General features: G+C 41.9%; 1 protein-coding gene across 3 annotated transcripts in view; it reads left to right on the top strand.

Annotated features, from left to right (window-relative positions):
- The window catches only part of appa (amyloid beta (A4) precursor protein a), a 49,534-nt gene that overhangs the window by 11,393 nt on the left and 21,415 nt on the right, over positions 1–16,726 (top strand). For all 3 annotated transcript variants that reach the window (XM_049570180.1, XM_049570179.1, XM_049570178.1), the window contains exon 2: positions 12,203–12,370. In XM_049570180.1, the coding sequence (XP_049426137.1) occupies positions 12,203–12,370 (168 nt within the window). The remainder of the gene's footprint in view (positions 1–12,202; positions 12,371–16,726) is intronic.

Raw genomic sequence — 16,726 nt, 5'->3', positions numbered from 1 at the left:
CTTGTAGCTTCTCTTCGTTTGCTCCATTTTCCAAATGATCAAAACACAAATGAAGTGAAGCTTGTCGAAAGTTCCTCAAGAATTCCAGGGAATCTGAAAAGTCCTACCCCCCTACTAAGTACTTTTTGTGTCTTAAAGTCCCCGGGTAATTTCGCTGGAAACGTGCAAAGGTTTTTCAAAATCCCAGGTAAATGATAAAAGGGGCTTATGTCCTATCCTCTTAAGCATAAAATTTATCATTTAAGGGTCATTTTGGCTTGTAGTAATAGCTCTGTAATCCAGGGATACTGTGAAACTCATCCACTTGCAGTTTGCTTATCGGAAATGCCTGGGACCTATCCATTGTAAAGTACTTAATAAAGTCATGGAACTGGGTAAAACATCTTCAAAAGTTTTAAAAAATTCACTGGTAAAAATACGTGGGAATGCTGTTGTAACACTGGAGTTACAGATCAGAAGAAAAACGGAAAGAGCACGTACTTGTATTGCACGTCTTCGCTGGCTACTGCCAACTCCAGATGTGTGCCAGATGCTGCTGATGTACCCCCCGCAAAAAGGTTGGCAAGTGCAGGAATGAAAAAGAGTATTCGACGTCTGTCTCTTTGTCTCCCCCTTTGTTTTTTGGTCTATGAACTGAATTTTAAAATTAAAAGAAAATCCAAACATAAGCTATTCACCAACACTATCACCAATTCTTCCACCATGTAAATAATTCCTGGATCGACAGTAATGCTGGCCTGTCTGGCAGCTCTTTTTCCTCCACTGGTTTCCATCCATCCAAACACATTTTCGTCTCTCCAGCACTCTTATTTTCTTCATGAAATGGATTCACACCAAGAAACCGCTCTGCCCGAGTACATCTTTGATTCCTGCACAGGTTGCTGACTCTTTATTTTTAAAGAATCTTTTTGAGAAAGTTTCCCAGTTTAATGATGAAGTTCTTTCCCTTTCACCACCTCTATCAACACCCAAAAATACCCATGCGGGTCCTTGTTTTTCAAGGGTTACACTCCTCCACTCAGGAGTGCCCCTTGCCCCTTGCAACAAAGTTACAAGGGGCAAGGGGTTGAAATATTCCCCTATGAAATGGGACAACATAGAGGGGTAAAGAAACCAGAAAATATTCACATTTAAGTGAGAAAGTCAAAAAAAATTGCCCTTTTTTTCCTCATCAAATTAGTTGGTGATTAATTTAATAGTTTACAACTAATTGATTAATTGTCGAAGCTCTTGTAAATATGAAAGAAATAAATGTGCATTGTCGAAAAAAAGTAACGTTAGCTAAGCTAAGCATTATTTTTATTCACAATTACCACTCTGTAAATGATCATGACCATCCTTGTGACATTTAATAATAATAATAATAACGATAATGACGATTGAGATTATACCGGGGTGATGGTTTGCAGAAATGTGACGAATTGTTGGTAAGGATGCTACAAATATCCACAGCCATGTATGATGGCAGCTCGCTGATACAACACAGTTGGTGAAACTTGTCGTTCTTTGTCATATTTCTCATTGGCAGATCTAATGAACGGTGACAGGGCACAAGTATTTATTTATTTATTTTTTAATTGAATGCCTCTAGTAAATAAAAAACGATTGTCATGCAAATACTTTGTTGGGCACAGGGAAACAGAGATCTGTGTGGGTACATGAGACCCTTAAAAAGAGGTTGGGTCATGGGGAGTACCACCAGTTGGTCCAGAAGCTTCTCCTCGGTGATAGTTGTATATGCTTCCACGCCTGCTGTTTTCTACTGAGATCATGGTAATTGTGGTTTGTAAAGTCGTATAGCTGAAGACACACCTCTCAAATCATCTGACCTGACAATGGGGAAAAATTGGAGATGATGTAGAGCACTTTTCTGCTCCGACTTGAAATTTTTTCCAGCATTCTCCGGCATTTTTGCCAAATAATTTTGCCTCGAGTGCTGTCTAAAGGTGTTTCTACATCCATTTATGGTGAACTGTGGGTGTGGGAATGAGGCTTGTGTCCGCATGCCCAGCGCCACAATGATTGAGAATTATAAAACCAAATCTCGTGTACGCACAGCTTTATGAATCTGAGAAAAAAAAAGATGACGTTACATGATGCAAAAAGGATTTAGTTAAGGTAAAGCTATACCGAGGTTTTCAAGTGTTCACAGAGCACAGCTGTTTCATGATGCAACACATTGGCACATCTTTAGAGCAGAAACAACCGTTATTAACATATTTTTGGGCTGAGATTGTAAACAGATTTGCATGATGTGTGATCTGAGTCGCCAAAATTCATAGCTTGACATCACCGAGTGTGTGTGTGTGTGTGTGTGTGTGTGTGTGTTTGTGTGTGTTTGTTTGCGCAGGCGGTCACAGCTCCATCTGTGTATATTGGCAACTCCCAGCTGGATACCAGTGAGGTCAGAAGCAGTTTAGCAGGCCATTACTGAACGAGCCGGCCATCATGATGGTCTAATGTTGATTTTTAAAGCACACAAAAACACCTGCATGCACGCCTAGCTTCACACACACGCTTCCTTACGAAAGCAAACCAGCCTGGTGATGAAATTCCCACTCCCAGGTGAACTGGATAATGGTGTTGCCTCAGGTTGCCACAGAAGGAGGTTATAACAGGTAGCTCCCCGGGGTTTGAGAGCAGGCTCCGTCTCCATGGTGATTATTACTAAGGAAACCAAAAGTCCCTCCATCACCTCTAGACAAATTAAGTGGGCAGAAGTCAGAACTATTATTCTTACACACCTCTAATCAGATTTTAAAGAGATTTGTCTGAGATGCTAATTCCAGTCGAAACCCCCGAGACATGGCTTAATCGCATTGAATATGAATGAAGACTCAAACAAACTTCCTCACAGGCTTTAAAAGTTTTGAAGACGAGGACTGCTGAGTAAGAAAAAAGGAGGACGTGGCATGACGTGATGAGTCTGCACCAGATGGGCGTGGTTGACTTTTCAGAGACGTTTCACGGTGCCAGTTTGACCTTTTTAAGCCTAATAATCAAGGAGATCGATATTTATCCCCTGAATGATGAGATGCAGTCTGTTTCTGGAGGTGCTCGAGTTTCATCATAACCTGATTCACCTCAATTTACACCTGCAACGCTGCTCAGAGGATCAATCCCACACCCAGTGTCTTATTTTTTCCCGCACACATTCAGGACAGAGCTTCTGTCCAGATCCCGGCGACGTGTCTGGTTTTACATCTGCTCTGTAGTTGAACTCTTGTCCTGCAGGGAGCGCGAAGGGAAGGGAGGGTCCGCCCTGTAATCAGCGAAACACACAACCCACTAAATCTGCTCCCCAAACATGAGGCGCGGATAGCTTTACACACATCAGAGCGGGGCAGCGTCACACCCACACTCCCAAGTCCAGGCAAAGACGAGCTCAGGGTTTTAAGTAACAGCAGGACCCGCTTGCCAAGGTGATTACAGACCGTGTGTGTATCCCAACGTGCACGAGCAATTCTGTCACCTCGCCAGTCTTATCTAATTCCGCCGTCACATATCCTCCCAGGCTAAGCAAACAGATTCCACACGGCGATGCGTCATGTAAACAACCTACAGACAGACGGGCTCGTGCTGGATTCCACCACAAGTGATTGATTAATCACACAAGGCAGTATAAGCTAGTGGCATCATATAACGTAAATGTTTAAAGGCACAATAAAGACTTTATTTGCATTGTGTTACTGCCACTTCCCTGTCGCCTATATGGTGAGTGTGTGTCCGAGCCATTGTTAACCATCTCCACCAGTTGACATTATCTTGCATGTGGTTGAGAGCGTCCCAGCCTGGACAATCCAGCCTTGTCTCGTTAGCTCGGACGTCGCCAAAGATGCCTGTAAAAGATGTGTGCCAGAGCGAGAGAGAGTGTGTGCGCAAGGCTCCTGCGACACATCTTGCTCTCCAGGGAGTCTCCCCCCGGGACGAGAGATGATCTAAGACACCCACCCCCCGCCGCCTCCACCCAGCTCCCCATGGCAGGCCTGGGCCACTCAGATAAGACTGTACAATTAATAGCACCGCAGGACCAGCGCCCATGGGGACACTTCAAAGATTGTTATGCGTGTGTGTGTGTGTGTGTGTGTGTGTGTGTGTGTGTGTGTGTGTGCTTACATTAAACTGCGTCTCAGCCTCTGTGTGAGTGAGAAGATACATGGTGTGTGAGAATGGATTTATTTGCAGTTTGTAAGCATGCAAAGCAATATTTCTTTTTCTGACAACCCCCCATTTACATTTAATGGGTAATAAACATTTTGCAGCCCTTTTTTTTCTGCTTTTTAGTGCCGCTGATCACATCTGTGAATCCGCCAGCCATAAGCGGGCTCATTCACACATAGCAGTACATTTTACAGTCCCTTTACACAATGACTTTGAGATGGGAATGGTTAGGCAATTTCCATAAAGGGGGAAGAAGAGTTATTATGTCTCACAGAGTCCTACACACGGGGAGTTCTGTGCGGTCGCATTGATCGATGTGAATGTTTTGCCTTTGAGAGGTGAGGGGCAGAAATTGAGACTGTAAAAGGTTTTTCTGGCTGAATACTTTGAATCAGCGGCTAATTTGTGTTTCCTCCAAAAGTCAGAACAGTCAGTGGGGAGACATGCTTGTAAAGGATTCATTATTTCCTTCAGTTATGATAACATTGTTCTCTTTAAAGTAATTTCTGAATTCAAATTTTTCCATGTTGGAACTCAGAGGTCGCTACAATGCAGTATTATAAAGCAAGAAACATGAGCAGTCGGACAGGTTGTAAACAAACCAAATAGCCATTATAATAAATATTTATAATTATAGACTTTATTTGCACAGCACTCTTCCAAACACTGTTACCAGGTGCTTTACAAAACAAGATAAAATAGTATACATGACAAGATAAAAACAACTAAAATATAAATTTAAAAAAACACAGAACATAGTAAAAGTGTGTAATGATAATTAAAGTAATAAAAGAGATAGAAACTAGATGAACTAACTGTATAAAAGCCGTCCTGTAAAAGTAGGTTTTGAGGAGTGATTTTAAAGAAGGTTGAGTTTGACTTTGCTGAACTAAAGAGTGCCTACATTTCCCAAAGTGGTATTTTCTATTTTGTGCATACAAGATAATGTGTGTGCACTACACAATAATTTGTTCCCACAAGATAAGAACTTGTTCCAAAAGGATAATGACCTGTTCCCACAACATAACTTGTGCACAAAATATATTACTTGTTCCCACAAGATGATAACTTGTTCCCACAAGATGGTATCGTGTTCCCACAAGATAAGTTGCGCACACAAGATAACAACATGTTCCCACAATATAACTTGTTCCCAAAAGATAATAACTTGTTCCCAAAAGATGATAACTTGTTCCCACAAAATGGTAACTTGTTCCCACAAGATAAGTTGCGCACACAAGATAACAACTTGTTCCCACAACATAACTTGTTCCCAAAAGATAATAACCTGCTCCCACAAGATAATAACCTGTTCCCACAAGATAACTTGCAACAAGATAATAACCTGTTCCCAAAAGACAATAAGTTGTTCCCAAAAGATAATAGCGAGTTCTCAAAAGATAATAACCTGTTCCCAAAAGATAACTTGTTCCCACAAGATGATAACTTGTAACCTGTTCCCACAAGATAACTTGTGCACACAAGATAATAACTTGTTTCCAAGGAGATGATAACTTGTTCCCAAAAGATAACTTGTTCTCAAAAGATAACCTGTTCCCACAAGACAACGTGTGCACACAAGATAATGACATGTTCCCACAAGATAATAACCTGTACCCAAAATATAATAACCTGTTCCCAAAAGACAATAACCTGTACCCACAAGATAATTACTTGTTCCCAAAAGACAATAACCTGTTCCCAAAAGACAATTAACTTGTGCACCCAAGGTAATAACTGGTATGCAGAAGATCAAAACACATCACTTTTTGGCACTTAAGGGATTCTGTACTAAACTTTGTCCCTAATTAGCCAGATGTCTTAACTGTTTTTACTATGCAGAACATTTTCTTGAGTCATTAATTTAAAAATAAATAAATAGTCTTGTCTTTAAGATGTCAGAAAATCCACTAATCATTTTGGTTTTGGCTACAGCCCAAACCACATTATTAAGCCATAAGTGAGTGCACAGACCTTATAATAAACCAGAACCCTGTAAGGCAGAGCATGTGACAGTCAGACTCATGATGATGAAGCGAAGATTGCGTTGCGTTTGCCTGGTTGTGATTTGGGTCATGGTTTCCAGCTGTGGAAATGGGTCACCTGTTTGAGATGGGAACTGTGATTCAGGAGGAACAAAATCACACACACATGTGGCCGGTTTATGTGAGCTGCTGCAGCGAGCTCGTCATCGTCATCATAAACCTCCTTGGGACAGCAAACCACTCTATCAAATTGCAGCAGCAAATAATCTGACTTTAATCGCTTTACTCCTCCAAACTTGTACATTATTGCATTACATTATTAGATTGTTGGTTTGTCTGTGTTTTATAGTGTTTGTCTTCCCTTTATGTGATTCCCTCGGGGTCAAACAAATTCCATTTCATCCTCAAATTATTATGAGGATGTTGTATGCTTTATAAAGTTTATAAGCCAACGTCACATGTCAAGCTTGAACAACTTGGACATGGGCTGCTACATGCAACTTAATTGTGAGGTCCCATATGGGTCAGCAGGCCAGTAGCTACGTCTGTATTTTCTTTCCGAGACTGACTTGATGTTGGCCTGTTTTCTGCAAATAGCACACAAAAATGCAGCAGCTGCAATTCTCTTCATTGTGGAATTTGTTGTAACTTTGCTTTTGTCAAACTATAGAGGTCTTTCATCGACTAGTATCATTAACAAGAGTGGCAAGAGGCTGGGAGACTATTTGGATGGATCAGTGCTTGAGTTGCATCGCTTGTAATTTGTGTTGGGGCCGAAGGAGCACGCCAAGCAGTATGTGACTGGGGTTTGTGCTGACTTTAATTGAACTATCGTCTCGGGGTCAATCTGATAGAGCGCCAGCCTCCTTTCCCCTGGCTTATTCCCCGCCGTTCCGGTGATGGCTATCATGCCAGATTGAGACCAAAGGGGGATATTTCTCCTGACCAGGCTGCCGTCCTAATCCTCAGTGCCCAGATTACCGCTCCATCCCCTCCCTGCAGGATGACCGGCTGGCAGACAGACAGAAATGTGAACTAGAGCTGAGGATAAAGACAGAGAAGGGAAGGAAAGGAGGGAAGCCTGGTGTCTCCTTCTACAATATACATTTGTCTAACACATTGCTGCCGATGTGTCTCGCCATTTGTCAGTCTGCCTTTCTTTCAGTCCATCTGTTGCTCGCTCAGGATTGATTCTGGCTTCCAAAGCATTGTCAGAAAATCCTTTACTCTTACCGTTTTTATCTTTTTGCAAATTGCAAAACGATTCCTGGAATTGTTTCAAGATGTAGAAGGGAAGTGATTATTTCTGTACACAGTATCGTAAGTGGTGTAGCTGTTTGCCTGGAGGATCTTTTAAAAGTTTGACCAAACCAGCACGGAACCAAAATGACGGAAGATGCTCTCATTCCTTTTCTCTAAACTACCTCTATCTGACAGCAGAATTGCCCATCTTCTCCTTTTAAAGCCTTCCCCGATTTCCGTCAGTCTCCGTCTCTGTCTCCGGCCCTCCATCCCCACATCCTTTCTGTCTCGCAGAGCGCTGACCTTCTGCTCGAGGCCCGAAGCCTTATTGTCCAATTCATCTGCTCTCCAATCTCTCCCCGTCTCTCGCCATTGTGGTTATTGTTCTTTCTCTCACTTTCTCCTCCTCGCTCCTGCCTTCGCCATCATCCTGGGACTCTGATTTATAAGCTTGCAGCGAGGGCTTGGCTGATTCCCCCTCCCCCCCTCCTCCGCGTCCTCCTCCAGCAGAAGACAGAGAGGTGGATAGATAGCAGTGGAGATGCTGAGAGGCAGGAAGGAGAAGAGGGAGCGATTGGCGAGGATATGATTTGCCAGCCAAAAGAGGATGACACAAAGAATTTGAATGTCAGCGAGCAGTTGGCACAGACTTTCCTACCTATGCCTCAAGCAAAGAGGAAGTTGGTTTATCTCTTTGAATAAGCGACAGAGAGAGGCCAGAGGGTGGGCAGATAAGGTCAAAATGAAACTGGGCACCCAGAAAGTGAGTTAATTAAAAGATAGCACTCATGCACACGACTTTTTAAAGATTGTTTGAAAACTTTCTGCTCCCACTTTGCCTTGGGTTTAACTATTAATGAGCAGGATGGGATTTGATCTGTTGGCCCGTTAGCGCTGCTCACGCACAGATGGCAGTGTGGGAATCGAGCGGCAAACCTCTAAATAACCCTGTGTGGTGCAGATGGCCCAGTGTCAAGACTGATGGCCCCCGGTGTTAAGTTGCCATGTGTTGGAGCTGAGGAGAGCTGGGGGCAAGTGGGGATTGTACACATTGCACTGTGAGTGTGTGTGTGTGTATGAGGGATTTACTGATTTCCTTGCCGCCACAGCTTGCGGCTCATCATGTTGGCCTGGGAAGGATGTGAACTTTGGAGGTGTATGTTTGACATGGATGAAGCGTAAGCTGATCTGTGTGTGTTATCTTTTTACCCTCATTTGACTGCAGTAAATGGCTGAGCCTCCAAGCAGTGGTTATTTCGTTAAAACTATGACTAAATATGTACTTCAACAACCTTTTCCAATGATTAAATATAGACAATGACGAGACGATGACGAGATGATGACAAGATGATGACAAGATGACACAGACATCATTAAACACTAACTGTGACTATATGAACATGCAATATAGTCGACGAACAAAGACAACCAAATGTAGTCTAAAAGACAAAACTTTACAAAAATCTGAGTATTTATTTATTTATTTATTTAATTCTATGACAAAAGGACGAAATATTATAGACTCCTGAGCTGCACGCACCATATAAGGATAATACTGGTGGCACACAATGAGCACAGTTAGGAAGATCAAAGTAACTTACTAATGTTAAAGTTAACGATGTCAACAGGGCTTGGGGAAAAACAGGTAATATTTAGGCCCATATTGGATATTCCTTAAATTAGAGCAGGCACTTTCTACAATCCTACAGTCTAAGCCATTCAACTAGTGTTTTTTTTATCACATTAGATGAAAATCTTATGTGAGGTAAGTTTGCTAAAATGACCAAAGTATTGGTTTTGGCTTGACTACATTGACCTAAATGTTCAGTATAATCTAATAACTAAAAGAGACTAAAGGCTCAGACAAACCAAACCTACATTATAGAACTAGTGGTGTCGAAGCTCAACTGTTGCGTCGCCTCATGTCGCCCATATCTCGGCCAAAACCTCGCCGACAATATTGTAGAGTTAACTGTTGGTACTTTCACAGAATATTTACACAATGAAAATTTTTTGAAAAATAATTTTCAGTAATAACCGCACAGACACATCAAACTTCACAAGAACTTTCGGCGGATGTTGCGCAATGTGACGTTGCCTATGTTTTAGCCAGAGTGTGCCGACCATATTGTATGGTTGACTATTGGTGCTTAGATAGAATATCAGTCCAATGACATCTTTGAAAATTAATCAGCAGTAATGTATATACAATGAATAACCACATAGACACCAGACTTCTCAAGAACTTTTGGCAAATGTTGAATCGTCTCATGTCGCCCGTGTCTTTGCCAGAACGTTGCACTTGAACACACCGTAAAGACTACAGCCATTGTCCAACCAGCACGTACATTCTGCGGCGGTAGTCTGTATTTGTCATTCAGACAGGACGAATACAAGATGCTAGTTAGCCAGTTAGCACATTAACAACACGACCTGATGCTGAAAGAACGAATAATATTTACTGTGCGCTAGCAAACAATAACGCAAACAAGTACAAACCATTTTTGCTAAAGAACTCTTACCTTTATATAACAAGTTTGTTTCAATCTTGACTTTAGTCATGTATTTGCTTTCACCTACATGTATGGGCTCTGCCAGCTCCGCCGCCAATTACAGCATGCTGAATCGGCCGAAAATCAGCCAACAAGGAATGACAACTGCCAACGATGCAAGATTCACCGCAAAAACTAGAGCAACAGATGCTTACCAACAGCCCTACATTGACCGAAGACCGACTGTCGGCTTGGTGTGTTGGAACCCTGAGACAGTTTTCATTGACTAAAACTGTACTAAAATACTTTTTTACTGAGATAAGACTAAAATGCCCAGACTTATAGTCAATTAACCGTGACTGATATGATAAAAACTTACAAGGACATTTGATGCAGAACTACGACGAAATAAAATAAAGCAGCTGATGAAATTAACATGACCTCCAAGAACCCATCACTACACTTTTTCCTCTTTATTCATACAAAGACTAAATGGATTTATTAGATATTAGGCATCATCACACACTTAAGTGCACATTTGAAGCGCATATTATTGAGCGATCCAAGGCTTCATATCAGTTATTAAGAATACATGATGACTCTGAGCTCATGAAACTGTGATATGGTTCCAATGAAGGAGTATAAGACCTTTGCTCGTCACACTCTTACAAATAGACCTTCAATATTATGTCATGTTTTGGATTTATTTTGTCGTGGATTTTAGTTTGTCTTGACCAACAGAAAGGGACTCTGACTTGATGTCTACTTGTCTGTTTAATGGCTTCGATATGAATCTTTATGTTAGGATGATTATCACAAGTGTACAGTTGATACCATTCTAAAATCTCTGCAGTAAATTTAGTTTCTGAATATTACGAATTTTGCACCAGTCACATCCTCCACCAGCCCCTACACTTTCCCCCATGGAGGCTGTACCAAATAATAAATGCACTGTGAAATGTCTAATAACCAGAGAACACTGTCTCCATCTTCTGCCAAGTGTAGACATACAGTCCAATTGTATAAATGAAATTTGATAAACGCTAATAAAGTTCATCTTCCCATCGATGTACCAGATGCGTGCCTGCTAAATCGATCGTAAGATTTGAGTTTTCAGCTTCAAATTCATCTGAGTCGATGGCCCCCATCAGCTATTCTCATATTGGAAGAGCACTTTATGCCCCCGGCTGCTCACAGAGAATCAAGTCTGGAGGAAAAATATGCTATCCATCTCACAAAACAACATTTGTTTGCCTGCCAGAGCCTTCAAAACCATTAACAAGATTAGGGAGCACACAATGGCAACAGTCCCTCTCCTCCCTCCCTCTGTCTCCTTCTCCCCCCCCCCCAGTATTCCCTCCCATTTTGTTCTAGCTCATTTGCCAGTACAATGCAGACATTCAGTGGTTTGTCTGCACCTCCTCTCCTAAGGGAACCTCAGCACAAAACCTCCTTATGCAGGCAGACAGCAGTGGCACACACGCACACACACGCACGCACACGGAGCCACAAACCAACACAGAAATTAACACAAAAATTAATACATTCATGCCAAAGGCGGACTTTCTCTGTCACACATGTTTGCTCACACACACTCCCCTTGCCTCCAGCCAACCTGCTCACTGTGTGCTGCACCAAAATGAATCAACAGAGGGTTATATAAACACTATACTGTCGACGAAAAAGAGCCAGCATGGGCACAGAGATGTACACTCTTCCCATAAATGGTGTTGCAAAGGGCAGCTGAGTGGGTGTATGTGTGCCTGTGCATGAACACCATAAACAGAGGGTGTATTGGATTGCTCCAGGCCTGTTGTTTGAGGCAATTTATTCCTCAAAAGCTATGCTATTGATTTTTGATGTCCATCACTTTTTTGCTCTGTTTTTCCAGCATTTTTCAGCAAGATCTCTTTTGAACACTTGAAAACAGCCAGTAGCAAATAAACACAGAGGCACCGAGCACGATGCTTGCACTGCCACGGTTAAGAGTTTGATTATAGGAACGCAGAAATGAAACCCAAAGTGAAATTGGGAGAGGAAAATTTGCTCCTAACGCCTCATCTTTGGCTCTCCTCTGCTTCTTTCCCTCCTCTCTCTCTCCCAGCTCCTCTCATCTTAAACCAGCTCACCTCATCTTACTTTTCATCTCGCACGCTAATCTCCTCTCCTCTCCCGCCTCCCCCCCTTCTATCTGAGTAATGAAATTTAATTGCACTCGTCTTGCATTTTTCAGCGCAAGTGCTCAAGGAGTTTAACATGAGTGGTATATCTCATTAAATCTCTCTCTCTTTCTCTCTCTCGCCTGTCTCCCCCCACCCCTAGGTGCCCACAGATGTTTCCATGGGTCTGTTGGCAGAGCCCCAGGTGGCCATGTTTTGCGATAAACTCAACATGCACATCAACGTGCAGAGCGGCAAGTGGGAGCCGGACCCCTCGGGTACCAAGAGCTGCATCGGCACCAAGGAGGGCATCCTGCAGTACTGCCAGGAGGTAAAGTGTGGGGAGGGTGTGGGTTCTAGTCTGAGTCCATCCGCTTCATTCTCGTGAACAAGACATCTCAAGAACACCTTGAGGGAATTTCCTCAAATTTGGCACAAACGTCCACTTTGAGACGAGGATAAACTGATTACAATTTGATGATCAAAGGTGACACGTCAATTTTATTGTAACCCCATTTGTAGCATTCTTGTGAACGTGGTATCTCATCTTTTGGAGATTACTTCAAATCTGGCACAAACGTCCACCTTGAGTTAGGGATGAACTGATTACAATTTGGTGGTCAGAGGTGAAAGAACAAGGTTATTGTGACCTCATTTGTCGCATTCTTGTGAACATGGTATCTCATCTTGTGGAGATTACTTCAAATTTGGCACAGATGTCCACCTTGACTCAAGGATGAACTGATTACAATTTGGTGGTCAAAGGTGAAACATCAATGTTATTGTGACTCCACTTGTTGCATTCTTGTGAACGTGGTATCTCATCTTTTGGAGATTACTTCAAATTTGGCACAAACGTCCACCTTGAGTCAGGGATAAACTTATTACAATTTGGTGGTCAAAGGTGAAAGAACAAGGTTATTGTGACCTAATTTGTCTCATTCTTGTGAACTTGGCATCATCTTGTGGAGATTACTTAAAATTTGGCACAAACGTCCACCTTGAGTCAAGGATGAACTGATTAGAGTTTGGTTGTCAGAGATGAAAGAACAAGGTTATTGTGACCTAATTTGTCGCATTCTTGTGAACGTGGTATCTCATCTTGTGGAGGTTTCTTCAAATTTGGCACAAATGTCTACCTTGAGTCAAGGATGATCTTTTTACAATTTGGTGGTGAAAGGTCAAGGTTATTGTGACCTCATTTGTCGCATTGTTGTGAATGCGGTATCTCATCTATTGGAGATTTCTTCAAATTTGGCACAAATGTCCACCTTGAGTTAAGGATGAACTGATTAGATTTTGGTGGTCAAAGGTCAAGGTCACTTTGCCCTTTCACCTGTCTCATTCTCATAAACGTGATGTCTCAAGTTTCCTCATATTTGGCACAAACACTCACTTGGGCTCAAGAATTAGCGGATTAGAATTTGGTGGTTGAGGTCAAAGGTCACTGTGACCTCACAAAACATGTCTTGAGCCATTACTCAAGAATTCATACGCTTATTATGAGAAATTTCACAAATGTTTAACAGGATAAAATTATGAAGTGCTGACATTTTTTCATCTGTGCTGTCGGGGGAAGATGTGTGTGAAGCTTCCATGTTTTCACAGACATGGATTTAAACTGTAACTGCAACTCGACTGGTTTGCGGAGTACTAAACCCGCAAGGCTGTGATTGTAGTTAATATGTACAACTGTGTATTTCCCCCGTGGAATCAATTAAGTCTGATATTACATGATCATATTAATCCACCCATTAAAGCTGATATGAATCTTCATTGTATGCACTGTAGTAAAAGCCCTAAAGGGGTATGGAAAAGGTGACAGATATAGATCCAGAATGTCAGGGTAGCATGAAAAAATAATAGCAGCGTGACGGTAAAATTTCTTTTTGGTAGCAGCAGGGTTAAGGAGGTCGTTTCCTCCCAGGCCATTTGTAATCATCATTTTCAGTTCCTGTCATGCCTTGAAAATGGCTCTCATTTGGCCACGTACACTATGATATATGGAATACTTAAACTATAATTACCCAGTGTTTATTTTGTTTGGAGTGAGCAATAAGCCCAGATGATAAATTTTTATAGTCGTGACATTTTAGTCGGGTTTTTGCCTCGAATAATTTACTTTTTAGCCGTTAAGACGACTCTCTTAGAGCAAATTAGAATGATGGAGCAGGAAGCAGTGCAGAATACTTTGGGGGACTTCACACCAAGCAAGATTGAGTCGTCTCATTTTTAGTTTTCTTGTGGATTTACATTTTATTTAAGTATTTTTTGGGCAACAAAGATGAATGTAGATGGTACCAATAAAATGAACATATGAGTTTCTGTTCTCTTCATAATCTGAACCAACTGAACACAACTAACTCAAAGTATTTGGGATATTAGAGGGTAGATGAGGGTGTTTTGCGCTTGCTGGTCTGAGAGGACATAAGGGCGCAGAAGTCCGTCACGAGTGGGTTACAGAGACGACAAGCAGATTTGTTTTTATTCACTAAAATCCCAATTTGGCAGCATGACACGATGCCGAAACTCAGCTCAGTAAACAAGCTGCTTAAGTCCATGTGACTTTACTTTAAAAGCTCTGGGTGGCTTTTAATTAGGCAGCATAGACCAAATGCAGAAATACAACAACACAGTGTACCTCTGTGTTGTTGAAAACTGTAGTCTTGTAGTTTGGGGAATATTCCAGCAGGCTATCACTGCATGAAGGCACTGTGTAAGAGGAAATAATAAAAGGAAGTTGTCTGATAAGCAGAGGTGATGCATAATGAGATTTATCCAAAAAGCTTGTAGGACAGACTGAAAGAAGATAAGTTTCCCTTTGTTACCACTGATAACAAATCCTGTGATAACAAACACATCAGCCTCAGGCACAGGTTTAATCATTTTGAACCTCAAATATCAAAAGGAAAAATACAGATATCCAGAGTATAGAATTTTTTTTCCTACCCTGACTTGCAAATGTGAGAGGAACCCAAAAAGGTGATGGAATCATTCTTATTTTCCTTTGCATCTGGAGAGGCGTGAGAGGAGGGGGGGGGGTGTCGTGATAAAGAATGAGGGGAGATGAATTTGCAGAGGGATGACACGTCGACTAAGAATATTGTGCAGAGGCAGATGTCATGCATGGCTGAGAGGAACACAGAGGTAAACACGGCAGAGTCTGCCAAGCAGAGGCAGTGTCGGGGAACACTGCAGTAATGCAAAGATTTGAAATATCTTGGAAAAACAGCAGATTTCCCAAAGTAAGGGAGCAGAAGCACCTAACAAAGACGGAAAATTATTATTTAGAATAGCACCTATTCTTCTTTCTTTCAGCTTTGTCCTGATGGGGATGGGCGTGAGTACTCGAGTACCCAATTTAATTGACGTTACCTAAGGGTTCTTAATGCATTATAATGGATCCCACTGCTCTTCCTGGCAAGTCCCACCCTACAGTGATGGCATGGACGACTACCAGCCCTAACCATGACCTCTTTCCGTAACTCTAACCACCTCTAATTGCGAGACTTTGACCTGAAGACTACCAATCAATCACAGCACAGTAGGGCAGGACTTAAGGATCCATTATAGTGCGTTATCAACAGGTTTACCAAGCTATTTCAGTGTCAGTATGAGTTTGTTGGGATCGTTAAAAGGCTTGTTGTCAGATGTTAGCCGTTGCTGCTGTTAACTTGTGCAAACTGGACAGATATTGAACCGGCCAGGAGGAGAGCGGCTCTGGACTCCGGAGACAGTCCTTTAGCGCTGAGTCTAACCTATGTAACTGCAGCAACAGAAGGTTTGCTGATTTTTCGCGTGCTGCTTGATGATAATTACGACAACTGAATAAATTAATTTAAATTTGCACTTCTTGTTGGCCCATTTATGAAGTTAGAATTTTTTTTATTGCAAGTACTCAAGTACTCTATAGTAATTTAATGCGAGTGCTAGAATATGAAAGTTACTTAAAATGACCATCTCTAGTTATGATGTCTCTATAATGTATACCGCTGTGTGTAAAGGCCCAGTCACATCAAACCGAACTAGCAGCAGTGAAAATCTGTTTCATCGCCTCAGGTTGCCTGTGTCTCGGCCAAAATGTCGCACATGAACACCCCACAAAGACGACTGCCGATGGCCAACCAGCATGCACATTCTAAACATGTGTGGGAGGAAATAACTCTCCACACTTGCAGATGGCAGTCGTCTGTAATTGGCATTTAATCAGGGAAACTGGATGAGCGTCTTGATGCCAGTTAGCACTTGAACAACACAATCCAGTGAACAATAGCGCAAACCATCAGGAAATGTTTCTACTAGAGAGCTCGACGGCTGAAGAGACATAATCTTACCTTATGGAACAAGATTGTTATGGTCTCTCTCCCTCTTGACGTTAGCTGTTTGTTTACTTTCCTCACTTTAATTTCTCTAATTGTGCGCTGAGCTGAACTGCAAATCAGAATGATGTCACTCCTCAACAGGCTCTGCCTTCACAGAAGCAGATTCAACATGCTCAATTGGCTTGTCAAGAATCTGCTGATACGATACATAAAATAAATTCATTGCCATGTATTGCGATAATGGAAGCAAGCCCATATATTACGATTTTTAAAACCTGGTTTTCGGAAACTGTCACTTATAGCAGTGCACTCTTTACAGCCCTGCCTGTTTCATAGGCCTGTATTTTTTGTGTTTACGCTAGCAA

The sequence above is a fragment of the Epinephelus fuscoguttatus genome, linkage group LG24 (assembly GCF_011397635.1).
Source record: "Epinephelus fuscoguttatus linkage group LG24, E.fuscoguttatus.final_Chr_v1".
In the NCBI taxonomy this organism is placed as follows: Eukaryota; Metazoa; Chordata; class Actinopteri; order Perciformes; family Serranidae; genus Epinephelus; species Epinephelus fuscoguttatus.
The sequence above is the reverse complement of the archived record's forward strand: the minus strand, read 5'-3'. Positions and strand labels throughout refer to the sequence as shown.